Source organism: Zeus faber (assembly GCF_960531495.2).
Source record: "Zeus faber genome assembly, chromosome: 14".
Taxonomy (NCBI): domain Eukaryota; kingdom Metazoa; phylum Chordata; class Actinopteri; order Zeiformes; family Zeidae; genus Zeus; species Zeus faber.
In genome coordinates, this window is record NC_137200.1 from 5,958,663 (window position 1) to 5,986,415 (window position 27,753).

At 40.9% G+C, this 27,753-nt stretch overlaps 1 protein-coding gene across 1 annotated transcript in view; it reads left to right on the top strand.

The window, feature by feature from the left end:
• Positions 1–313: 313 nt before the first annotated feature.
• Positions 314–27,753, top strand: part of rapgef6 (Rap guanine nucleotide exchange factor (GEF) 6) — a 142,756-nt gene continuing 115,316 nt past the window's right edge. The window contains 1 exon segment of the mRNA XM_080014441.1: positions 314–393. Within this exon segment, the coding sequence (XP_079870567.1) occupies positions 319–393 (75 nt within the window). The 5' untranslated portion in view covers positions 314–318.

Sequence of the window (27,753 nt, forward strand, 5' to 3'; positions counted from 1 at the left end):
TCACACACCCCGGACCGATCCGGAGGGAGGGATCTAAACCCAAAAGCCCAACTCCTGGATTTCGCTGCTCAAGTTGATATTTCCCTCAACCCACCCGCGGGAAACATGTGTGGATTCTCCATTTTCCACGGCCCTCGCCTCCACGGGGCCGCGCCGCGGTAAAGACGGAGTCCGGGTTGCCAGTTGTGTGTTGCCAGTTCTTCCAAAGTTAAACTCCGATGGGAGTTTAAAGCGAGGACCGCGCGGTGCAACTGCAAGTGGGATTATCGGGAGGAGGAGGAGGGGGGTGGGGGCTTTGAACCCGGTTCTGAAGACGTTATGAAAATGACCGGAGCGATGGAAAGTTCTTTCAAACAAGCCCTGAAGAAGCGGCCCTCGCTGCGGACCGCCGAGGTAAGAATCACAGCTGGAGCCCCGGCGTAGCATGCTACGGCTACGGCTAATGCTAAGGCTAACAACTTTCACCTGGTCCGACGCCGAGTTCGTGTTGAGCTGTCACCATCATGACACTTTAGTCGACGATTCATAATTGGATCGTCAGTTTTTTTTGTTTTTAATTGTATGTCATCAGCATAGTGGCAAAAAATAAAAGTTGTGGAAAAACCCCCAAAACAAAACAAAAACCTTGTCTACCTGTTGCAGATGAGCCGCATATCGGCGTCGACGATTACTTGGAATAAACATTCAGCTCGACAGTTATTTTCCTGAAAGCAGCTGATGAAAACTCGCCTAATTCACCTTCAGTCTGGACTAAAGCATATCATTATGGAATTTAACACTTAAAGAAATGGGTTTGTTTTTTTTTACCCCAAAAAATAAAAAGCTCTCGATCCGCTGAAACAACCGCGATTTCATCCACTAACCAGGCGATTATGTAATAACGGTGACACTGTGTTTGCTGCAACGTAGTTTTACGCTTTGTTCGCTTGTGTTGCCTTCGATCTCTATCCTCGTACTTTTTCTTTTGCACATGCAATATTACATTTATTATTATTAATATTATTATTATTATTATTATTATAGTCGGTTCCATATGATAATATTTGCTATGGAGTATGACACACCCTGCAGTCAGACTGTTATCCAAGATCTAAAGGTTGTACAATGACTGGCAGTGCAACCAAACACCCAACTGGTGGGAACACTGCTTCTGGTACTTCAACGATAATAAATAAACGCATTATTACTGTGTTCATGGTGACCCCCTTCCACTCCATTCACAATGATTCTGAACATTTTTCACGTTGAGGACCCTTGTCACTTTGATATGGATTAAGCCGCAGACACTGTTTGTTTCGATGTTGTCCCTGGGACCTGGGCCCGAGAGGGTTGTTATCTTTAGATATGGCTTAGTCCATGCTGCTTCTGGGAGGACCTCCTGGGGGTCCCCGGACCTCACACTGAGAGCCACCGCCCTGTTGCATAGTCCCGCTTCAAGAGTGGGTTTTCCCCGTGGACACAAGTGAAGTGCGACTCAATCCATTCCAGTGGGAGACGGTTTCATTAATGGAGCGTTTGTCTTGCTCGTGAGGGATAAATGTATGAATGTTATCTTAAAGTGAGGGTGTTTGGTCTAGCCACTGTTGCTTTCTCATTTTTCCCATCCCACACTGCTCCATCTACCCCGCCTCCTCCTCCTCCTCCTCCTCCTCCTCCTCCTCCTCCTCCTCCTCCTTCTCCTCACTGAAGCAGTGGAAACACAGCTGGCTTGTCATTTGTTTGGCTACCCGTAGTTTTCCCAAAAATAGCTCAGGCTGGACTCCCATGTTCAGCTGCTGGTAACCGATTTAAAGTGCAAGCACTTTTTTCCCCCATTTCTTCCCCCAAACACAATCAGTTTGGGGATGGTGAGCTGGCCACCACCTCTGCTTAAGAGCTTTTTGAAAAGGTTCCTTTTTGCTGCACTAATCCCCTGTTTGTTTGTGTGCGAATGCCACGCAGAAAGCCGCTTTGACACCTTTCAGAGAGGTCTTTTTATACGGCGCCAAACAAACCAAAACAACTCTGTTTGGTCCTCAAACATATGATACAGTAACTGCAGTCAAAAGATTCTGTGATTTGGCAGCCAGCTGCGTGTGTAGCACCACATCACGTGTCCTGAAGAACACCCAAAGCAAAGTGAATGAGTAGGTAAAGTGACAAAACCTTTCCAGTCACAATCAATACAAGGCTCTGTCTCAGTGACCTTTTCTGTATCTGTGCTACTGTGAGTTCTTCCACTGCAACGCTGCCTCTTGGCCTGTGCGGTGTATCTATTATTATATCTAATATATAACAATATCGATTTAAAGTCCATATTGTGATATGAGACTACATATCGCCTTGTATCTTAATATTACAAGACAGTCAAATGATGTAATTTTCTGCAATTTTCGGTTAATAAACTACAGTGTTCACAATACAATTTCCTCAACTTCTTAGGGCCGGTTCACTTGAAGCGCCATGAAACGCTTGGCACGCTGCTGAATCGTTTCATTTCATCAAGACGATTGGGTCGCGCCTGGAGGGCGGCGCTGCGTTGCCAAACAAACAAAACAAATCAGAACTTTGCACAAACTTTCTTTAATTAAGCCTCTTCAAATGTTAAACCATAAAGGCAGACTCATCATATTACAGTATATAACTTAGCAATCACAAGTACAAATAGGTAAAATACATTACTGTTGATTGTTTATCTGGGCTGTTAGCGTCCTAGCTCTAGCCCTGTCGTGACCACTACAACCTGTGTGCGCACACATACACACAAAAACAGGACAAAACAATATATTTTTTTATTAAAGTTACTAGATTTCCATTAGATAGACATCCCAAGTTCACAGCTGATATTCCTCCAGGCATTGTTCTGTCTATTGAATGTACATAATATCCGATGAGCAGGACGTACGGCTCGGGGTGTCCAAGCGTCTCCTCCATATCGACAAAGGGGATTGATGACTGCACGAAACAAGATGTGATGGACATGTGTGCTTGCGGCTTTCCAAGAAGTTGAAATATTTTTATCTCAGTGCGCCTTGGCCGGCGCATCGAGATAAACACCGCGTCATCCAGGGTTTCCTCTCTCGGTAATTGCCGTTTTTTGACCGGGAAAAATCAGTTGAAGGTCCGACACGTTTAAATCTCTCTGGACATAATGTCCGGTAAAAATAATTCCCTCCAATTTGAACAAGTGCTGGGTGGATCATTTCGGTTAAAGAATTCCGCAGATCTGTTCATTTCTGCGCTCGGCAAGTTACAACGGGAAGCCAATCAGTTTGGACCATCTGAAGCTGATCTGAAAGATTCACCTCTGACCAGTCGCGTTTGTGGATATGAGACTAAGCCCCGCCCCCTCCCTGGTGGACCTGGTTGCGCTTGTAAACACAGTAGACTCAGACAGAGCGGAGACGGAGCCGCAGCGTCTGGAAGAGAAACAAAAAGATGATGTATCGTTGGGACACATACATCCATAGTTTGGTGTTTTTTTTTTTTTGATATTTAAATTCTGACCGAAGCTGACGGCAAATATTCACTGTGTAGAATATGTCGACGTGATGTCCCGACAAAGACGGACAACACCACAAACTTTATTTATTTAGATTTATTTTGCCATATTTATTTTGTTTTTTGATTTGATCAAAGTTTTATTTGAGGGAAATGTTAATTATAGTGGCTGCACTTGTTACTTATTGTTCACGAACGGAGATTATTTGATTTCAAGTAGTAATATTCCTAATTTTTATTTATTTTTAAAATTGCGTTAACTGATGGGACTTATTTTATTTTGAATATTAAAATAATAATAATAATTAAAAAAAAAAAAAAAAAAAAAAAAATAATATATATATATATATATATATATATATATATATATATATATATATATATATATATATATGTGTGTGTATATATATATATATATATATATATATATATATATATGTGTGTATATATATATATATATATATATATGTGTGTGTGTATATATATATATATATATATATATATATATATATATATATGTATATATATACATACACACACACACACACACACACACACACACACACACAGTATATCTACTTGGCTTGATGATGTCATTCTTCATTGTTTTTAAGCTCAAACATAGGTCATTTTTGACTGGAATCTCTCCCATTTGTCTGGGAAATTGAAATCTTCCAGGACACGTGGACCGGCACCAGTTCTTTCTAACGGAAACTCTGGCGTCACCCCCAAAGTGTCAATCAATTGATCGATATTAAGATATTAGTCAAAAATAAAGTGATATTTGATTTAGTCAATATCACTATCAATAAGCTCTTGCTGCATCCTCAAGGGCAGTTCCAATGCTGCTGTGATCATTTGTGTAGCTGTGATAAGAGAGGAGATGGAAGGACTTTCATTCTCTGCCAGGATGCTGCTTCTAAGACTTGGGTCCCATGGATGTTTCAGGGTTATGTTATTGACCCCCTCGCTGGTGAGTGGCTTGCTTAATTTGCTTTACACATTACAAAATACCAGGGACTCAGGGAGGATGTGGTGTACTGAAAGAAAATGACCCAGGGTAATATGGATTTGAATAGGGCTGCCCCCGCTAAATCATCAGTCGAAAACGCGTCAGTCAACTGAGATTCTAAAAAAAGTCAAGTAGTCGTGTTTTTTTTTTTAGTTTTTTTTTTTTCCCCAGTAAATGTGCATTACAATAACAGGATAAAACAGATAGTTTACAAAATGCACAGGGATAACATTTAAATTAGCAATAATAAATAAGGGGAATCATAAATATATTTATGTGTGAATCGTCCGGACACGGACGCAAACACGGCTCTCCGTTCTCCCCATTCCTCCAAATAAAAAAAACTAAAAACAGTGTTAAGATTTTAACACTAACACATTAAGTGTATTAAGATTCTAATGGTTCTACTACTCTTATCGATACTGCTAATCGATCTGGTTCTTTAACGGTACTCTTATGTTTTTTTTCTTCTTTTTGTAAGAGAAAAACTAAAACACATTAAGAGCAGAATTAATACTGCTTTATTTGTGCCTATCGCATTGAGAGGGCTTGGTCAGGGTGCAATCTGCACTCGCCGCGCGTCCCCGAGGCACCAACCGGCAGAAACATCAATTTGCACCACAAAACAGACAATAGAAAAATCCCCACACATAGTTTCTATTGTTTGTTTTCCGATTGGATTTGATGTTAATTAAATAATATTTAATGTAAGGTTATGGTATTATTATGGAAGTCGAAATTGGTGTGTATGTGATGCACTTTTGCTAAATGTTTCGAAAAATTTCTTGTGTTTCCTCCCTGACATGAAAAAGACTGGTCACACTTGTGGCAATGATTATGGCTGGTATTGACTCTAGTGAAATTTAACCAGACTTTTGAGCATTTCATTGTCTCCTCCATTGTCACCCACTCAGAGAAGGTTTCTCCTCGTGTGTGTATGAAAGCCAGGCAGAGGGAGCCGGCCCCGCCCCCCCACGCATATCTCCATTCCGGTGATGGAGGAGGAGAGAAAGAGAAGGGATGTCTCTTCTGATAATAGTGAAAATGCTCCTTAGATCAATATCTTCATTTTTTTGCAAGCGCGAAATGGGTTTTATAGCCTAAATAAATAGAAAATATATTTTCTTAATTTTTCCAATACCATTAACAGAACCGAAACATCACATCTGATCAATACTACAATCTTTAATAATTAAGCCCTGGGGCCTGTTTAATACCAGGACTCTGTACCTAACCCTAGGGACGACCGATTGCTCATGCCCCTTTCCTCCGTGCCAGAGCATAACAGAGAAGTAAAGGTTATATAACTGCCGGTTGTCGTTGGTTGTGGTTTTATTATTGTTGTTAAAGCAAACATCTGCATCCTGTTCAGGGAAACTATGAAGCTATTATCAACCCTAAGACAAGGAATAATGATTGTGACTGTGTGTCACATCTTCTTTCACCCTCCCCACTCATCAGGGAGGTCAGGGGTCATGGTCAGCTAGACAACTGCACATCGAATCAGGTCTAGATTCTGTGTCTTGCTTGTGGGCACTCCAAGCAGAAGGTTGATTTTAGGTCCAATCTTTACAGAAGTTTTGACATTTTATCTCGTGTCCCATAGAGCTGGACAATATATAGATTCGTCGCTAAATATTTTGGCTCGTGCTAGTGAATCAATTCACATGTTATGAGCAATGAAGTTAAATATAAGTTCATCCAATTTGTTGAGAGAGAAATATTCCCGGTAACGGTGTGCAAAGTCTGTGTCGGCAGAGACACACGAGCGCAGTCAGCGAACCGGCGTGTCACCCTATCCTCCGGCGTTTCACTGTGTGTACATGGGAGACTGCGCCTTTGACCAGACTGTCTAATAATTCCACTGATGTGGCGATGAAAGTGGGAAATAAACTCGACTATCACCGACGGAATGTCCTCCAGTGCAGAGGTTCCCAAACATCTGCCCCGCGCACCTTGTTGGGCCGCGGGGCATTTGCCACCACACCGTGAGAACACGGGTGGGATTTTTTTCAGGAGTGATCCGTGATCTGCAGCAGAAAACTGAGTAAATTAGTTTCATCTCAAGTTTTTATTTGATTTGTTTGGTAAAAAGATGTTATATTTAGTCTCCAATGTATTGTATTTTAAATACTGCCGCACGACTCCAGATTCCACAGTCTCACCATTAAAAGATGGGCATATATGTGACCCCCCAAAGATTTTCGATACATTTGGTGCCATTTGACTTTTTCCATGTAATTTGAAAGTGAAGAATCAGAGCTTCAAAACAAGGTGTCACTTGTGCGAATCAAGCACATATTTTTAAAGCTATGACTTGTTAATGACGAGGGTGCGGCAAACTGTGTTTTTGAGATAATCGCCCTCAAAGTTTTGCCAACACTTGGCTTCATTCAGCCAGCTCCCAGAATGCAAATGAATTGGAGGACCAACAAAACCACATGGCTACTTGTGACATGGCCACTTAACACCCTGCTGAATGGGGCAGTCTCTGCGTTGTGCTTGTATTTTGAGGGAATGTGACCAGCGTCATCAACACACATCTTTGTTTAAATTTAAAAAAAAAAAGGTTTTATTTAACAGTAAGACTATACATGTTTTATAAAGAAATAATTATTTATGAGAACAGAATGTACAGCCTGTCAATAATATTAGTCTTTGTATATCAACCTCGGTGGGTCATTTAATATATAAATGTGCGTATGCCAAATATCTTCAAAGTTCTTGGAATTATGTGGGCTAACCCCAACCTTACCCCAGCTACACTCTGAGAGCCTGTTTGGGGCTGTCCCTTTTCATTGTCTTTTCTCCCCTGGGTGCATTTGCAGGGTAACTTGAGAATCTTGTACTTTGCTACTTGTTCAGAATCTGCATCCAAAAGATTCAAGATTCAAGAGATTATTTGTCACAAACATATACATACGGTCATACATATATGCAGTGAAATGTCATGACACCCGCTGATTATGCACAATTAGCCCTAAAATGACTTAAAATACTAAAATGTGCGTAATCGACAAAAGGCGCTCGAACAGGCGGCCGCAAGGGGCGGTGCCACAATTGCGATTCTGGGTTCTATAATTATATAATAATATTAATCGTCTGTGTTGTATTAAATATACATGTAAATCCTTCTAAATGAAACTTACCTAGAGAATATAAATTGGCAGAATATCTCTTTACTGTCAGATATGAGGCAGAGACAGATCCAAGTACAGGCTCAGTGACCACAGTCTAGCCATTGAAAAAGGCAGACACAGAAAATCTCGGCTGCCTGAAGAGCAAAGATTATGTGGTCAGTGTAGGACAGGTGAGGTAGAGATAGAGATGCACTTTCTACTGCACTGTCAACAATACAAACGCAGGCAACATTTTTATTTATTTATTTTTTATAAATTCAGCTCAATATTAGCATCATTCACCACATTGTCTGATGAAGAAAAGATGGCCGTGCTCCTCTGGGAGGGAGACACACAGCGCCCCTAGCTGGATGCTTTATCTTAGAATGTCATAAAATGAGGGACAATCTCAATCTGCTGTGACCTGCCCTGTACAGACTGACTTATTATGTACTTACTTTTTACTTGTATTGTAATTATTCCTATTATTACTGCTGTTGTTATTATGGGGTTAAATGACGCTGGTTGGCACTGTTATTAATGTTATTATTATGGGGTTGATCTGTTGTTATTGTCTCTAATGTTCTTGTTCTTGTTGAGTGCTACCTGCCCACTAGCTTTGGCAATACTGTTCGAATAACTGTCATGACAATAAAGCTGAGAAAGAGAGACTTTTCAATACTCTAATTACCTCAATCTTATGCAGCTGCGTCCCCTGCTGGTTGCCAATGCTGGCTCTCCCCACCTGCAGATGCCGCCAAAACCACTCCCCACCACCATAGATACATATCGATACCCATACTTTGATTTGTGTGATTTGCAAAAGCCCTGAAACAATATGGATGAGTTAAGGGAACTGGAATGGAAAGTTGTAGTTCTCTGTTTGTTACATTTTTACAGCAGATGCTACAAGAGCTGATCAATGCTGAAACCAAAGAAATTGGAGATCTTGGATTGAGCAACATAAATCAAGCATGCATTCTGTGATCTATTGCTGTATTTAAAATAGCAATCAACTCAATCAACTAGCAATCAATCAAATCAATAGTATCATTGTATGCTGAATTGTGATCCCTGTATCAAGACACATAATGTATTGTCTAATTCTTGCCCTACACAGTCCTAGTATAATTAGAACCCAACCCATATATCGGTATGGCGATAATTTCGGCCGATATTTGGTTTCTGAAGAAGTATTGCTATCGGTTGAAATGTCGCAGATAAAATTTATGTACTATGGTTGTACCACACATGAACAGATTTAGAAGCCACGAGTAGAACTAAGTAAAGTTCTAAATGTTGTTCTAACTTTCCATTGGTTTACTAAATCTTGAATGAAGTCAATATTAGTCTGTGGACATTTTATTTGAGAGAAAATTAAATGTAATCTTGGAAAATATTAAATAACCATAAAAGGCTTGTCAGTGTTGATAGTGAGCTAGCTAAAAGGGCTAGCTCACTATCAACACTTGGCTAAAATCCCTGCCCCTGTTACCCCTGTTAGCCTTAAAATTTGACATTCCTTACTCACCCTCGAGTCAGTCGAAAACATATTCCATGTCTGTGTCCTGGGTCTATTTTATTTTAGTCCCAAACGTTTTGAAATCAAAAGTTGATAAAATATCTCTGAGGGCTTTCACGTGCAGTGTGTAGTCTGTTTGAATGGAACCCTTGTTGTTGCATTTCCAACAATGAGTGGTTTCCTTCCACAGAGACAACATGAGGCAGTACTCTTTGGACTTACATTTATTTGAGGACAGGTAGTAGAGAGCCACATTCTAATTTTTAGGATAAAATAATAACGCACAAGTGTATCGGCTCTCATGCGATCTCCCCGTCATCCTCCTCTTGTCATGCTCAAACAGACCTCCTACATTACCCACGATGCAATCTCTTAAAGCGACAGATCCCGCCACTATCGGATCTGTTCTGGAATTGTTTGAAAAAGACAGACAAAAACACAACAGTAACTTATTAAGATTTTAAAAATTTAAAATTTTCTTTATTTTCTTTTATTAAATACCATTTTCATTTTAGATTTGTTGAATAAATGTGTGTGTAATATGCCATAAATGACACTGGACAGAGTGCCAGTGCTTTTTATAATAATAATAATAATAATAATAATGATAATAATAAAAAATAATAATAATTAGTGTTACTGTTATTTGAGTTAATTATTTAAACGGTTCAAACTTATTTTAATTGACTTAAGTTATTATTGAAAGTATTTATTTTGACATACATTCAATTTTATTCATAAACATTCATTTTGTTAATAAAGCAATGTTTTCCTTAAACATTTTTTTTTTCTGCCAGAATCAAAAAAATATTTATTAAAAAATATTGGCAGATATTATTGGTTATTGGAATTTTTTGCCCCTTAAAATCCGCATTGGTGACACAAAAATCCATATTGGTTGGGCCCTAAATATAATATGACTATCATGCAAAATTCTCCGTGGTTATTGTTATAATAAATTGTCCTATAGTCGTGGCTGAAAATATTGGCACCCTTGCACATTTAAAAAAACCAAAAAACAAAACAAAACTCACAATTGTCTCTCAAATTCTCCACAATTCTTTATTTCACTGTTAATGGTACAGCAGCTTTGTTTTTGATTCAGAACTTAACATATCCTTTTAAATCATAATATACACAGAAGCAAAATTTACACCCTAGGTTTAATATTTGGTAGCACAGCCGTTGGAGGAAATAACTGCTGTCAAGCACTTACTTTAGACTTCAATGAGATTTCTACACCTCGACTGGCGGTTTGTCCCCTTTCTTTTGGGAACTGCTCCAGTTCTATCAGATTTAGGGGTTACCTTCCAACTGCTGTTTTCAGATCTCTCCACAGGTGTTCAATGGGATTTAGATCTGGACTCATTGCTGCCCACTTTAGAACAGTCCAGCGTTTTGTTTTGAACCATTCCTGGGTACTTTTTGATTTGTGTTTTGGGTCATTGTCCTGCTGGAGGACCCCTGACCTTTGACAGAGACACAGCTTTGTGACACTGGGTGGAACATTGCACTCCAAAATACCTCATTTAGTCTTAATGATGCCACACACAGATTCACGGCACCCAGTACAAGAGGCAGCAAAGTAACCCCAAAACATCAGTAAACCTCCGTTTTTGGGACTGTTTGGGACAGTGTTCTTTTCTTTAAGGCTTTATTTTTTTTTCCTGTAACCATAGAGTTTACGCGATTTACTAAAAAAACTCTAATTTCGTCACGTCTGTCCACAGGACATTGTCCCAGAAGGATTTTAGCTTGTGCAGGTGTGTTTTGGCAGACTCCAGCTGGGCTTTCTTGTGTCTCTCTGTCAGCAGTAGGGTCCTCCTGGGTCTCCTGCCATAGAACCCCCTTTCATTGAGTTGGCAACGGATGGTACGAGTTGAAACGGTTGTACCTTTTGTCTGAAGGTCAACTTGAAACTGTTTAGCAGTTGTCTGAGGTCCTTTCTCCACCATTCAAACAATCCTTTGCTGTAATCTTTGGTCAACTTTTCTCTTGCGTCGCCTTCCCGGGAGGTTTGCTACAGTACCATGGGCCTTAAACCTCTTGATGACATAACGCACGGTGGACACAGGAACATCAAGGTCTTTTCAAGGTTTTTATTTCTCCATGCTGAATGTGTTACATGCAGTCAACAAAACAGCAGAATGAGTACTTTGCTCCATTGAAACTGGTCGAATGAGTGATTATTAGATTGCAGGCACCTGTGACTTGCCTCAGGTGCGTTCAAGGTGAATCACCTGCTTGAAATCCAAAGGTGCAAATAATATTGTCCAGGCCACTTTTGGATTTCTGCGTGGAATGAGCTAGAATTCAGTATTCTTTTCTTTGTGTTTTTGTTCAGCCTCTTTGTTTTGTTTCTCTGCAAACCAGAGAAATACATATGTGGATACCAAAATATGTTTTAATTTGACAATTTTCTGGGAGAAATGGTGTGTTTTATTTGAAAAAAAAAAAAAAAATGGGTGCCAAAAAAAGGGTGCCAATATTTTCGGACACAAATGTATAATGCCCAACCCTACCTTGTGGTAACACTTAAGTCAGCACGGCACCCCTGGGTGATTTACATTGGCTAAGGCTGGGCCCACAACCCTTTAGACATTTATGGGAATTCCAACTATCGCAAAAGCTGTGGTCTCCCTGGAGCGAGGGCGGGGGAGGCGGGTTTGTGTGTGGAAGGGTAGATTTAGGCGGTAAAAAGAAGTGGCGAAAGAGTCTGGCAGACAGAGAGCAGAGGGAGGGAGGGAGGGAGGGAAAGTGAGAAAGCAATGGGAATAAGAGCAAACGAAGGCAGTCAGACTTCTTCATTATTCACAAGTAAACAAGTTGCTAAGGACAGAATAGTTGACACTAGGTGTCTCTTAGCAACAGTTCCCAGAGGAGGTGATTGTGCCGATTTCTTTGTTTTGTTTTTTTTGTTTGTTTTTCAGTGTAGTCATATCATGATACACAATTTCCATTTTGAAGTCTGAATGCTTTTTCTAAGATCTCTTTATATCTAAGATAACTTAACATACTAATATTGTGTAAAGTGTATTGTTTACTCTGACCATAAATTCTCAGCCAAGCACGCCAAAATGAAAAGGTTGGAAGTTACTTTTATACAGGGTCTGACAGTAACATAGTCCCACAAAAGGTTAAAACCAGAAGCTTGTGGAGAATGTGAAGCGGATGCCTTTGGTTTGAGGCGTTTCACTCAAGTGTCGACTGGTTGAAGACGGCGGATGTGTGTCACAGAGAAGTGTGGGAATCGGAACTAAAAGTAGGCCTGTTTGTGAGGGAATGCGAGTGTCAATGTGTTGCCTGTGCCCTTATGTTTAAGCTCTTTGACAATACTTGTAATATGCTTACCGGTAATACATTTTAGCCGAAGCTCTTCCCACCTCAAGATTGATAGTTTCTGCTTTGTTGATGGAACAGCATTCAGATTACAGGAAAAAGAACAGCCTGGCCTTGACTCCACTTTAGGCCTACCAGCTTCTCTCCCTACTGACTCTCGTAGTATCATATCTCCAGTCACGGCCTCAAAGACCACAACTTGTCTTTGAGGGTCGCATTAATGGGGGCATCCTCCATGAATGCAATGGCCAAATCATGCATAGTGGTTTGCCACCGTACAAAAGAGTAATACAAAGAGATTGGAATCGCTGGTCGTCTTAACATCTTAAAATATTTTGTTTAGCGAATGACGGACCGAGACACAATGGGGGCACTTTCTCTAAAACCGTCAATAGTTGGTATACTTTTTGGCCTACTTTTTGTTCCGATTCCCACTCCTCTCTGTGACACACATCGCCGTCTTCAACCAGTCGACACTTGAGTGAAATGCCTCAAAACTCAGCCTGAAACCATCGCACTCCCAACAGCTTAACTGAAGTTTGCAGTCAGAGGGGCATAATATCAAGTCAGCCAATTGAGCTCAGTGGTCGGCTAAACTGATTCCTTCATCTCTGGCCCGAAACCTTGCTGCTTGTGCCATTGTTGTTTTGTGTGCGCAGTGCATTTAAAATCTTTCCCATTCCATCTTTATGATGCACACGGCAATATAATTGATATGTCGGCACTCTGGCATGCAGTGCTCTTGTATAACAGTAGTAATTACAGAAAATCTTGTCTGATCTGAGCACTCTGGTTGGACAAAGCCACATTCAGATCGTGCTGCAAGGATTCCCGTAAAGCACACCTGGCTCGACTGGGCCAGGTTACGTGGTGACCAGAGATGACATTTTAAAGCCACTACTTAACATTTTAGTGCTTAGGTACGTACACAGATGATGACCTTTTCCATAACATATCATTCCTTTCTTTATGCATTCGCTTTCATCGACTTGTACTGGCTCGTGGGGCCAAAATACATGAGTGATACTTTTTAAATAATTCAACCCTGCTGATATCAAAGGTGATTTTGACTGTGCAGTGTTCACTGGTAGATCTTGTTATTGTTGATCTCTGAATCTGACCGTCATTCCAGGCAAGTATTAGTTGTTGTCAGAATGTTTAATGTTGTTTAAAACGAAAATGCCTGCTAGCAAAAGGAAGTGCGGTCTAAAAGCACTACTCACTATGAAGATGAAGCATTGGTCACAAGGACATGTGCAGGTCATAATATCTCTGTTGCTCAAATATTTATTGTGTAAATAAATGAGTTCACCAAAAGAAATCCCCAAAATATTGTCAACCAATCAATACTGGAATACCGGGTAAAAAATATTGTGATATTTAATTAAGTCAACACGGTCCAGTTTTTGGCTTGTGTCTGTGAAAGAGGATAGAGTACTCGTGCCTTTTCCTCTGACTACGATTTCTCTGCTGCCCAACTTGAGGTTGCAATGCTCGCAGAAGGGTTAATTGTCACATCCTTGCATCCTAGATCCACTCATTCAGCCACTCTCACCGTTTGAAAATGGCCAAAGCGGAGCAGCTCGTAGACGCGACACACTTTACAGACCCGCCTCAAATTCCTTGGTGTGCTGAGGCGAGCTGTTGATGAGAAACTGACATGGTGACACTTCCTCTCCGTGTGGCACCATGTTGTAAACCAAACTACTAACCGGCAGGAGAATAGACACACACACAGCCCTCAGACATAGGGCCTGACAATATGGATGAATGAATGAATGAATGAACGAATTATTATAATTGGAATCACAAACAAACGTACATAGTACTAATTCAGGCTATATCATGACACTGATTATACATTCATCACATTGAACTATGTGATAATGTGGATAATGACTTCAGACAGGAACTCAAATAGTTTTTCCAAATAGAATTCCCTCAGATATTTCAGAGCTTTGACAAATTTCTGATCGGATTTTCTCATCATTCATTTTGACCGAAAATTGTGTTTCCAAATATGATGACCAAGGAGATGCTGAGTACAATTTTAAGAGTATTAAGGGATGGACAGAACCTTTTTGGAAAATGAAAGAGAAAGAAATGTAGGAAAGAAAGAGAGATCAAATGTTGTGGTAGAAGAAGGATCATGGGGGGGAAAAGGGGCCAGAAATAGAGTGACACATGCAGCAGAATGTGAAACGGGAAGTGTCACAACTTAAAAGTTGCATGTTTACGTGTATGGTTGGGTTGGGGAAATAGGGGGGGATTGCCAAATTGAAAAAAGATGACCTTGAGAAAGAGGTGTGTGTGGTCTCTGAAGCCTGAAGAGGAAAGGAACAAAGGAACTGAGCTTAATCTGCCAGCCGACTTTGCTAGTAAGACAGACATATCAATAAAAAGTTGCTCAGGCTTATTGCGTATTTCTATATTTTTCCCCTCTATTTCGGAAGCCAAAACGCATTCACGGCTCCGCTCCTCTCTGCTGGAGAACCGTTTGCTTCACCACACTAAACCAAATGTGAAAGGCACTCCAATTACTTGGTATTGGTGACATCAGTGGTTTGCTAATCAAATACACGCTAACTCAACAGCAAGAGTCATTCCCCAGAGAAAACAATCACATAGCCATATTTATCTTAAAATGGTCAATTTGGTGGTCTACACTCACAATTTACATCTGTTATTCTGTCTCACTGCATTTTAGCAGTGAGACAGTACTTCCAAGTTGTGCATCGTTGAGAAAATCAATTCTGTGGATGAACACGCAAATGTCCAAATCAAAACGCTCTAGAGTAGCCAATTAAAAGTCATTTTTTTGCTGCCAACTACGTTCTATTTTGACATTTTGAACCACAGCATTAATTTTGAGCGAAGGACGTTTAACGTTTTGAGCAAGAGCACAAGGTATGTCTCGAACACAAGACACACCGGGATTTTTGTCTCGTGGTTTCTGTTGCTTAGCTTATTTGATATTTGTGCATATTTGTTCCGTGTTTTCTACAGAATTAGATTCTATGTGTGGTGGGAGCTGACCCGGGGGTGGGTCGCTCCCTCAGAGGACACACAGAGGAACGTATTTGCGTTTTTGATCAACAATATCATATTATTTTCAAGGGCTTTAGTGCATGATCGGAATGACAGATGAATAGATCCGGGGCTGTTTTTTTTAAATTTTTTATTAATCTTATTTTTGTAAAAAGGAGAAAATCAGTATGTGACGATCAATATTGATGGGGAAACTCAAGAAATGTAAACAGATATTTAAACACATAAGGTAAAGCCCTTCTTTCTGTTGCATTCATATTTGAACCACACCGATCCTCTGAGACTCACTGCGAGGACGCTGATCGGCAGTGAGCTTTCAAACTGACGTCATCTGAAGCAATCAGCTTCTGACTGGAACAAAACCATAGAATGATACCCATGCCAGTTCATTAGTGGTTCGCGGTTCACGAAAACTCTCTTACATGCTTGAAAGTTTGAGTACTATCTCCCATCCCCAGTACGTTCTATTGACTAGTAGCTGTCCGGAGGGAGTGTTTAAGGGGGAGATGGACGAAATCCGAAATTAGACGGGGGACAGAGAGAGAGCGAGTAAATAAGTGAGCAGTTGTGAGAGGGGGAGAGTACAAGAGAGGAGTTGAAGGAGAGAAAGAGCAAACCGTTTGTGTGTGTGTGTGTGTGTGTGTGTGTGTGTGTGTGTGTGTGTGTGTGTGTGTGTGTGTGTGTGTGTGTGTGTGTGTGTGTGTGTGTGTGTGTGTGTGTGTGTGTGTGTGTGTGTGTGTGTGTGTGTGTGTGTGTGAATAAACACAGCCTTGCCCTGACCCGGGGCTCAAAAAGCTTTCCTTGTGGACCTAATACCCTCCCTCACCTCCACACACACACACACAGAGCTGGTGACTCCCAGAGTGGCTTGGCTTTTCTGTGCTCTCCGTTGTGCAGTTTTGGGCATGAAGCGCTGTGACAACATTCCCAGACGGATCATTTTTAATTTCTGTCTTTCAGCAGTCTGAAAAAAAAAAAAATGGCCGCAATATGTTAAAAGTCACAGCTGGATCCAATTACCTTACAGCGATGGAAAACCACTCTTATTAGTACTGTGCTACTTTTTTGTTTCACTACTGATTCCAAGGCATCGGAAGGTCAAAAAAGCCACTGATGTTTGTTTGCTAGACATGCCAAAAAGCTGTGGTTTTATCAACTTGGAATTTAGATGTTGTTTTTTTTGGTCAAATCAATTCATTCAGAGGCCGTGGACTCATTACCTTGAGTTAGAATTCAGAGCCAGTGGAGGTCAGCGCACTGGGCGTACTGTCACCAGCGAGGGTAGCTCCCAGGTTTTGATCTGATGACCACCAGGACCTGATGTGTGTCAAATACCAACACCTGACATTGCCCATCTCTTTCTGTCCAGCTGAGATGGCTGGTTAAGTTCAAGGTCACCACCTCCTGGTCTGCTGGACGTGCACTTGATTTTAAAAAAGAAAAAAAAGAAGAGATAATTCTCCTTGTGTATTTCTGCGGCAACACTGCAGTCGTTTTGTGAGTCTGTTGTGGATTCGGAGCATCTGGGGATATAACCTGGGAAACTATGCAATTCCATATCTCGGCGGAAGCTCTGTGACGCTGCTCTGTGTTTCAAGCTGTCGCCAAACCCCTGGTGCCAGTTCGATGTAAAACTCCTCGACATGTAAATAGACCATTTCTCTGTTTGTACGTGGTGTAATTGTTAAACCAACTGATGTTTATCTGATATACGTTTGCACGGCCCAGACCAGTCCAGCGGTCGGGCTGCTTTTCACTTGGTTATCGTAGATAATCCATTTAGGAAGATAATCCAGCTGTAGCCTTGTGTTCATTGAGTGACTCGTGTTATATTCCAAATTGTTTACTTTAGACACTTAATTAAAGGCTTGTGGGTGGAAGGGAGCCTCTTGCAAAAGCCAAACCCTCGTAGCTGTAGCTTTTCAGTGACTTGTTTTGATGTCCCCCCTTCAGAAACTAAGCAACAACAACAGTGGCTTTGTCTCAAAGGGTGTAAATACGTCAGCTTTTCCTATGGGCAACATTGTGGAGCCCACCGTGTGTCAGTGTTTGTTTCAGTGACCACATGGTTAAGCTATTTTTGCAGATATTATGTTAGTTTCCGTGTGTGTGTGTCTGTGTGTGTGTGTGTCTGTGTGTGTGTGTGTGTGTGTGTGCAGATAAATAGGTAGATAAAATGATTCCATGCCCCCCAAGGGTCTGTTCCATGGAAAAATTACAGAAAAAAAATTTTGATCTGAGAAAAGGAAAATCTGTACTTTACAGCAACAGTTAATGCCCAGTATACTTCAAGTGGATTCAAACAGACGCTAAAATGGCAACTTGGTCTGTTTAGTTAGTTCTTCCACCATGAATAAACGTCTGTACAATTACACCAATCGTGTGATTCGTAGAGGGGCGCATTTTCGGGCGCATTTTGCACATTTGTCTACTTCTATGACGGTGCCGACAATGTGCGCTAGTGATGCGTGCGCCACCGATGGGGTGCCCGTCCATCTCCTTGACTCTCTCTCCGATCACCCCCTCTCCATGCGTTCTGGGCAGAAAATAACCTTAACTCATGACTGCTCGATTTGATGATGATTTGATGTCTGATGATTCGACTCGACTAATCGTGAGACGAGAAGTCCTAAATTTTTTGGGGGTATTTTATATATATAATCACTTTTTAATTGTTTTAGTATTATTTACTGTCGCCTGTTGAGGTCAATTCCAGTAACTATGGTAACCCATTATTCTAAATGAGAACGGCCCAGGGAAGCGGCCATTCAGGATCAGTCCAATTGGGGGAAAAAAATCTTCAATACTGTCTTTTGAAGGTTAAATGATCTTTCCTCTGTTTTGATTTCAATTTTCTCTTTCTAAGAATAAAAGTAGACCAATAACCTGCCTGAGTGAAAACCTGCCTGCACAACAATCTTATTAAAGTGTCTTTCACAAGCTTGCAAAACCGTAAGTCTGACTTATATAGAGCACTGTAGAGGGAAGGTTGGTTACAATTGTTTTTGTCAAGTATGTTTTGACTTTAGCAACTGATTTTAAGTAGAGTTTAAAAGAAATTTAAAATTCTTGATTATACATTTTTTTATACTATTTCACAACTGTTATTATTGTTTGAATAAGTCAGTTTGATGGCCGTTTTGTTAATAATGTTCTTCTGGCAGCTAATTTGGCACTATGTAACCGAGAGGTTTTAGTGTCGCATGCTCGACTAAACTTACTGGCTCACGTCTTTTTTGCGTGTGTGTTGGTGCCCGTTGATAAAATAATAATTGCCTGGTTATGAAATAACCGGTCCAGTCCTGGTATTGGGTTTCAGCCGGTAAGGCCTCAGAGACTGGTCTGAGGCATTCCATCCTGCAGTGTGACGGTGCAGCAGTACACAGGGAATACAGCATTTGCCTTCTTCTATTTTTGTGTTTTTAAAGTTGTTAGCTGCTTCTTTGTTTTCGCTCATGCTACCAAAAACAAATCTCAAGGACAGGGCAAGGTCACTGTGCAGTCATACTGTCTCTGGAGTCTGCAGTGACTTTTACGGCCAAATGGAGATTTGCCTTTGTCGAATATAGAATCTGGACCATCTCTCCTACATGCCCTGTTTCCGTGTCCGTTAACATTAACATTGTGTGCTTCTGTGTGCCTGCACAAATGCACGGTTTTGCATTGGCTGGTTTTTGCGCACATGTACAGTGCTTGCTGATGTATTTATTTGGGCTGCGTTGTCAGCTCCTGTGCCTGACCCCCCCCCCCAGTTTACAGCTGCACATGATATATATGATATAGGTAGATATTGTTAAGACTGGGTGTCTGCAGGTCCTTAACAGGTCTTGGAATGTATTAAATTTACTTTACAAATGTTAGACCTTAAAATCTGTGATTTACTTATGAGGTCTCAATTTTAATATGGAAAAAAAAGCCGATTTTATTTATCCATGTACGTATTTATTTTAATCAAAATTAGTTTAACTTCTTTTGCCTTAGAGTCAACAACTCTGATGTTTGTCTTAAACCGTAAGCCTATCTCTGAACCTAATACTTGCCTTCATACTTACCTGTTACATTTACCTGTTGTAGATGTACCAAACTCTTACCTGTCCAACTGTCATACTACAGTTTAAAAGTTCTTGAATAGGATTACATTTAGCGTGGCCTCAACACACCAGGATTGGGACATCTGGCAAAATGATACACACACACACACACACGCACACACACACACACACACACACACACACACACACACACATATACAAACTCACTCTGACTTCCCATTCAGTATTTTGTCATCTTGTGACTGTTTATGGGATGTGTGTGCACATTTTTTGAATGACTACATGCCAAACTATTTCTTACATCGCATACTGTCAATAGGCTGATAGCTGATCAGATCTACCTACTGGGAAAACATGACACATGTTCGACAGCTCACTGGGCTTGTTCTGACAACATTCCCTGCTCGCACTTTCTGCCGTAACTCAGCGATGAAACCTGGGCAAAACTGATTGCTTTCAACTACACGACAGCCTTCCAGCTTGGGCCAAGTGTCGAGATATTTGCCGACGCATTATGCAATATTTTCACAGTATATAATACCCTAGGCTTGGGCCGATTTACGAGTAAATCGTCTATCGGAGATGGACTCCCATCAACGGCGTTCGACTCCATCGATCACGAATGACATGGATGACAGACTTTCTTTTAAAAAAAATGTTTATTTTTTATTTTTTTATCTGCCAAATAAAATCCAAGAATTGAAACGGTGTAAGTGCAGTTTACTGTGTTCTTAAACTGGAGTGGAGAGGGGAGACTAAAATTGTTATATATAATAGGACACAAAATAATTTTGTTTTAATATATTTTATTGCAGTCTTTGTACATCACCATAGCAACATGTCGGCCTATGAGTTTTTTTTAATAATTGTTATATGAGAATTTTTTTCTACCACCCCATCCCGATATAAAAATTTGAATATTGCCCAAGCCTTCACCCTCTCATGTACTCTTTCAGAAATGCATTGACCAATGACGCCTCATGAAGGCCCTATGTATTTTAATATTGTTATTATTATTATTTTTACTCTTTTTACAAATGTCTCTTTGTTTGTATCATCTGGGTCCTGAAACGGCCAAAGAATTTGAACAAAAGTGCAAAGTGTCTAACATTACATTTTGCCGAAGTTCCTCTCTGGGAGAAACAAAATCACCATAAGAAACAACAGCATCAGATTTAACCACAGGCCAAACCTAGATTCTAGATCGCAGCCAGTCATTCTTGAGGCATCATTTGCATAAGCTCACCTCGCCCAGATTCAGTGACTCCTTGCTCTGTGGCAGGAAATGTTTAATCGCTCTGAGTCAAATAGCCAATCCAGTCGGGACATGTTAAAGTGGAAAGAGTTTTGTGGCAGCTCAGGTTTTGTGCGGCTGTGCAAACAAAACATATCCAGCGTCATTAAAGTCTAAGTTGACTAATCGCGTAATATGGGATTTCCACAGAGATGGCTGATTAAAAAAAAAAAAAAGTTAAATAAATAAATAAAATGGGGGGGTTTTGATTATTATTGTTTTTATTATTATCATTATTATTAGTGTTGACCCCATAAAATAGACTGTAGCACAAATTATGTAGTCCCATGGCAGTCGTTCTCAATGTGGGGTCCAGGGACACCCAGTGGTCCTTCAAGAAGTTCCAGTGGGTTGTTATTCGTCAAACTTCACCAATATTTCATTTACAAGACGTGAACAACATTATAAAATATACAATAATGTTCGATTATAGTTTCACTGTTATAGCACTATTATAACATCAAGATCCCAGAGGCAATATTCTATCAATGGGGGTCCGTGGCCTAATGCTTATCAAATTGAGGGTCATTGATATGACTAAGGTTGAGAATCACACCAAAGGAATTTTGCAGGAGTGTTTGTGTCCCGGACAGAATTCAACAGACTCAATAAGACATTTCTTCTCCTTATGATGTTGTGCTCTGGGACTCTGAGAATGTCCGGTTCATTTATTATCTCAAGTCTTAAGTCTTGGCTCCGATAGTGTGTACTCAAATCCCAAGATGTGTGATCCCTTTGATCGCAGTCCTTGCTAAATCATGTAGTGTGTGCTCTACTGGGATGGAAATCTTGACCAATTCTTCGACCGCCATTGCGAAAGTCTAGGGGAATTCTAGTGGAGACACAATCCTACTAAGTGCCCCAAATCTCCAATTTTCAAGTGCTATGTGGTGTCGGGGTGGTGTGGTTCGAGCAGCCACACCTGTACTTGGGGAAATGTTGTGAGTGTGGGGATGGCACGGTGGGGAGCACAGCGGAGAACCCCAGCGCTCCCTGCCGATCCCTGCTCCCCGCCGCCGCATGGAGTATCCGTGCTGCCTATGCTCCATGCTGCTTCTACTGTAGTGTTTTTTTTTTTGTTTTTTTTTTGAAGGGCTCGAAATCCTTTTATTTTATTTTTTTCAAATTTTACAATTTTATGTCGGTGTTTGTTTAAGTTGCTGTCTCCTATACTGTTTTGTTGCCAATAACGCTGGAACCATGACACGCCCCTCTTCCGACGTGTTTGCAATGTCAAATGTGAAAAAAATGACATTTCTCCTGGCAATGGGAACGGTGTCAATCGCCTATTTTTAGCGGGTTGACCCGGGTTTTAAAAACGGTATAAGATAGATCCACTGATGAGAATTGGCATTGCATGAGATCCAGGGATAGACCTTGAAAGACACTACTGTACTGTTTGTAGAATGAAGTCACTCACTCACTCACTTTGTCGTTTGCCTGGCCAGTCAACTCCTCTGTTGGATAAGTTTGATAGGAATGCACGGCGCTCACCTCTGGAATGCTGGGCATTTGAATGCTGGTTTACCTGAACTTCCCGCCTCTTCTTCTCATTTGTTTCTCGTTCACTCATACTAAGAGAATTTTGAATCTTTATTTTCTCTCATGCTTTCTCAGAATATTCACACAAAATATATACTGTATATATTTTTTTATTGCGTTATTCTCTGTACAGTGGGAATTATTTCATGGACAGTGTGTCTTGGACACACCTCTGCTATCAGGCCAGATCTAAGATTGCATTTCCATTCTTATCATTGCTCTACACACAAGTAAAACTGCAACGGGGTGTGTGTGGGTGTGTCCGTGCGTAAGCACTTGTGTGTGCTTGAGTGTTGTGGCTTAGCAAGGTGACCTAGTGGTTAGAGAGAACCCCTCCCCCCTCCCTTTTTTTATAATTATTATTTTTTCATTATACTTCAGGTCCAGTTCAATTTTTAGATCCTTGCTGTGGTTCACTTCATGCTCCCTTGTTTGACTTTGACCTGTGATAGGTGTTAGTTGTTCCACCTGTGTTTTAGACGATTGGAAGTGAACTAATTCTTCAGTTCTTTTCTCATCCACGGTGGTAGATGGCAGTCTCAATTTTTTCGACTAGTTTCTAGCTTTCTGTTTTATATAAAGCCCCCTTGGAACAGGGTTAGTTTTACTGGCGGGATGTTTGTGATTTATGGCATTACCAACAGCATGTATGAGTTTTGGCTCATACAAATGTGCATTATGTCCTGTTTTTACAAGTCTGGAAGAGCAAAAAAACTCCACAGCAAATTCCTTTCTGTAATTATCTGAACTCACAGGTACTTGAGTAATGGCAATCCAGTTTGAGAGCACCTCCTTGTAATGTAATGGTGTGTAATTGCACACAATTGGACACAACATTAGACTCTTAGGTTGCAGTTTTGTTACTTTACCTTTAATTGTTTCCTGTGAAATTGCCATTTGTGGTTGTTTACATCTAGGCTATTAGTCTAGATTATTGAATTACTTGTTGTACCGAACATGCAAACCAATTTCCGGTGCCAGGCTTTGTTCTATCTGTGCCCCAACCTTTACTCCCAAGGCCGCAAGATTTGAGGGAGGGCTTTACGTAGGTTTGTGTGTAAAAATTAAATCGGGTACTAGTATTAGTGGAGATACAGTACACACTTCTGTCTTGATGAAAGCTCCCAGCCTAACGTTTTTAATAATTACACAATGTTCTAATTTTCCAGTAGTTCTTCAAAGACCTTACTAGGGCTGCCCCATGAAAGTTGACCAGTCAAATGATCAGTTGAAAACCCGTCAGTCGACTGAGATTTTTCAAGTTGAGCAGTCGTTTTTCGTTCCATTTTTCAGTTTTTCGTAACATTTCATTGTGGAATTATAAGTAAGGGGAATCATAAATATATTTTTATATGTGTGAATTGTCCGTGTCCAGACACAGACCTGGACACGCCTCTGCATCCGCCCTGATGGTGGAGAGCCATGCCCCATTTCTCCGCTCCTTCCTTCCGCCCACCCCCGGATTTCAGTCACTAAGATTTCTAGAGTTTGGTGGCCAAGAAGTTTTAAATAGTTAAAGACTTCTGCTGTCACGGATTACACCACAGTCTAGTGCAGCGATTCCCGACCTATGGACCTAAGCCATCCATGTTTTTTGCCATGGGCAAAAAACATGGATTTTATTGAGAGGACGAGGGGGAAAAAAAATTAATATAGATAAATAGATAGATAGATATATATCTCAATGACAAAAACATTTTTAAATATAAAAAAATATCATTTTGTGGTATTTTGTCTTTTAAACCTTCAAAAATGCATCACCACTGAGAGATAGGAACTTATGTTAGGGCGTACTACGTCCAAGCCGGACCACGATCGCTGTGCACCTGTACATTTTTGAACTTGAGGTGATAATCAAAATGGATGGTTGGCTAGCATCAGGCACACTTAAAAGGAAAGAGGCCATCGGTACATCATCCACATGTCAAACACAGCCATGTAAACTGTGCCGTCACCTGCTAGGCTGCTTTAATCTTTCAGTGATAAACTTAAGGAGTATCAGGGCAAGGAGAAAGTCATCGAAACGTCATGTATGGGCGCCGAGAATGCAAAAGCAGTTGAAGCGTCCTATCGGGTCACCCGACTCATCGCCAAGCCTGGTAAGCCGCATACAATCGCGAATGTCGCGTCGTCATATTTTACCCAAGGAATATTTACCGTCTGCTTTGGCTCTGGACTCAGATATCCAAAGAAAACTCCAAACTATGGATGTATGTGTCCAAATGACACATCATCTTCCTGCTTCTCCTCAGAGTTCTAGATGCTGCGGCTCTGTCTCCGCAGCATCTAGAACTTGCATTTGTACTGTGTTTCCAAATGCAACCTGTCCATGAGGGAGGGGGCGGGGCTTATTTCACTATCGACAAACATGATTGGTCAGAAGTGAAAGGTCAGCTGCAGATCGTCCAAACTAGTTGGCTTTCTGTCCCAACTCGCCGAGCGCAGAAATGACCAGATCTGCGGAATTTTTTATCGAAATGATAGTTTATTTTATTTCAACATAAAAAAAATATGGCGATAATTATCATTGTCGTTTTATTGGCCAGCACTAATTAAAATTGTGCTCGTAGGGAATAATTTTCACCGGACATTATGACCGGGGAGATCTGAACATGTCGGACTTGAACAGATTTTCCCAGTCAAAAACCGGCAATTACCGGATAACGGAAACGCTGGACCAGATCATGCTCCTTCCCAAAGCCGACAAGGCAGCTCCCAGCTACAGTTTTACACCCTCAAGACCAATGTTTCCTTTGTCAACGCTTGTTCCAGGCCTCAAAATGTGTGTGGAGGGGACTGGAGTGGACGATGTGTGGGCCCTTGCAATGGACTAGCATTCCATTCAAAGTGTCCCTCAGCCTTGTGCCCCCAGTCCGTTGGAGAAGAATGTTTTCACTATTTTGATGGACAAAAAGAAAGTAAATATTGAATATAGAGTGTAACTTTGACCTAAATACCATGTCATACCTACCTTTTATATTGTTAAGATTGAAAGATTGTGTGATTGATCGTATCATGTTAAACTTCTTCTTTTGCTAAAATATTGTCTGCCTTTCACGTGGGGTGGTCCTAACCACAATCCTTGTTTAAAACAGCCTGGCTTCCAAGATGAGATTTAAGAGCAAAAAGCAAAAAAAAACCCTTGCATTTCCCAATTTGGCTGCGGTATGAGAAAGTTCAGGAATCTAGGGTTTAGTAAGTGACAAACAGCCATTTCTCGTTTAGTCCTATTCATTCTGATCCAGTTTTGCTGGAAATTACTTTGGATCATGTATACCCATAAAACTGAATAGTAAAATAATGAATTGAACGTGTATTTTTGTGTCCGTGCCTGTGTTTGTGTTTAATGGTGCAAGCTAACACACTTTTGTGTGTTTGGAGTGTTGTTTTTTTTTTTTTAGAAGAAGAAAGAGGAGAGGTTAGTTGCAGCACATGCGGCATTGGGGAGCTCTATATCCACACAGCACAACAAGCTTGGGTGCCATTCTGGTCTTTTGTCTTTTTGAGGATCATGTTCTAGTTTTAGTGGATGGCCCCGCTACCCTCCTCCGTCCAAAGACATACAGTTTAGGCAAATTTGAGACCCCGGATTGCCTCTAGGTGTGAATAGTGAATTTGTGTCTAACTGCGGCGGCTGACGTGCCATTCAGGGTGTTTCCCTGCATTACCACCGTAGTGAGCTGAGAGGGACTCTATGACCTCGTGAAAGAAAAATAAGCTGGTCATGCAGATGGCTGGGGGGATGGCTGGATATATATTTTCTGAACAAAAAAAGCTACAACATGTGTATGTGTCATTCAGACATGCTGCATTTGTGTTCTTGCACTATGCAGTATGAAGCCTAGCCTGAGCGGGGGCATATGCCGGACTTAGCTGCTTATAAACTGCCTTTTAATCCCTTGACATGCCGTATCATTCTCACACAACTTAAACAGCGGCTATTCAGTCTTAGTCTCCATTTATGCTTTTTTTTTTTTAATGCCAAGGCTTTGAAGAGATGAGTGCTGCATTTTTATTTCCATTTGTCATAGAATTATGAAGCCTGCATGTGAATCCCATTTTGGCTTTACTTTGCAGAGGCCTGCCAGGAAAAACGACCAGGGAAACCTTACAGTTCACTTTTCCCTCATCCAGAGGGCCATCCAGAGGGTCTAAATTAGACATAAAACCCAAACCAAACCAAAGTAACCCCAAAGCTGTGCAGAATTTAGCGAGACCATCTGTGAAAGCATCTACTTTGATCTCCATATCCAATCTCACATCTTCTGTTATTTACGATGCAAAGGATTTTGAATGACATTTTTTTTTTTTTTTTTTTTTTTTTTTGGACTCTGAGTTGGAAGGAAGTGAAAAAGAGCAGAGAGCTGCCTGTTGCAGCATCACAGGCATCAACCTGAAATTTAAGCCACAATGTTGGTTCATGCTTGTGTACACCTTGTGTAGGCCTGTGTGCACGTCAGCGTGTTAGCAAGCGCACACGATCCCGTCTGCGGGGGTTTGTAAGCCGAGCGCCCCAGCCTCGTACCTTGGCAGGAACCAGTTGTATGTGTAAGCCTGCGGCCCGGTTCTGTGGCCTCCTTGCTCCAACATCTGGTTCTTTGAAAACACATATGCCACCCGTACTGTTGCAGCCACTACCATTAAACCTGGGAGACAGAAAGAGACAGAGAGACTGAGAAGAAATAATGTGTGAGAGAGAGTGAGAGCAATTGTGAGTAAAAGAGCTGGAGCGAGTTGGGTGTTTGGGAGGAAGCGAGCGAGGCGAGTTTAGCCTCCTCTTGGATTTCAGAACAACACGGTAGATCAAGGTATATGATCAACAGCAAAGTAGCTGGAAACATCGTTCAGCTACTCAAACTATTGAGATCAACTGTGGGGAAAACGTCAACGACTGTCTTTTTTGTCCTTCATAAACAGTTGACTTTGTTTTGTTTTCGTACATTTGCACTGTGTGAAAGCAGTGGTTAGGCCTACTTTCATTTATTTAGTTCAGAACAAATAGCACTGAGGATGAAAATAGATTGTAAGAATAGTGAGAGGATAAAAGAGCATGTATGACATGGTTTGAGGCCATTTCACCTACCTCTGCACCGTGTGACACCAGACAGGTTGTGCATTATATATACACTAGCACTCGTTTTTTTTATGTATAGCAAAGTTCAATCACTATGCCCATGAGAAAAGACTGGGAAACTGATGTATTGTGGTGGAAATTCCTGTTTTACATTGATCTTCTTGTTTCTATAAGTGACTTTTTGCCATTTTCACTTCTCTCTCTCTCTCTCTCTCTCTCTCTCTCTCTCTCTCTCGAAACTTCCCATGCCTTCAACGCTGGCTTCTCTAGG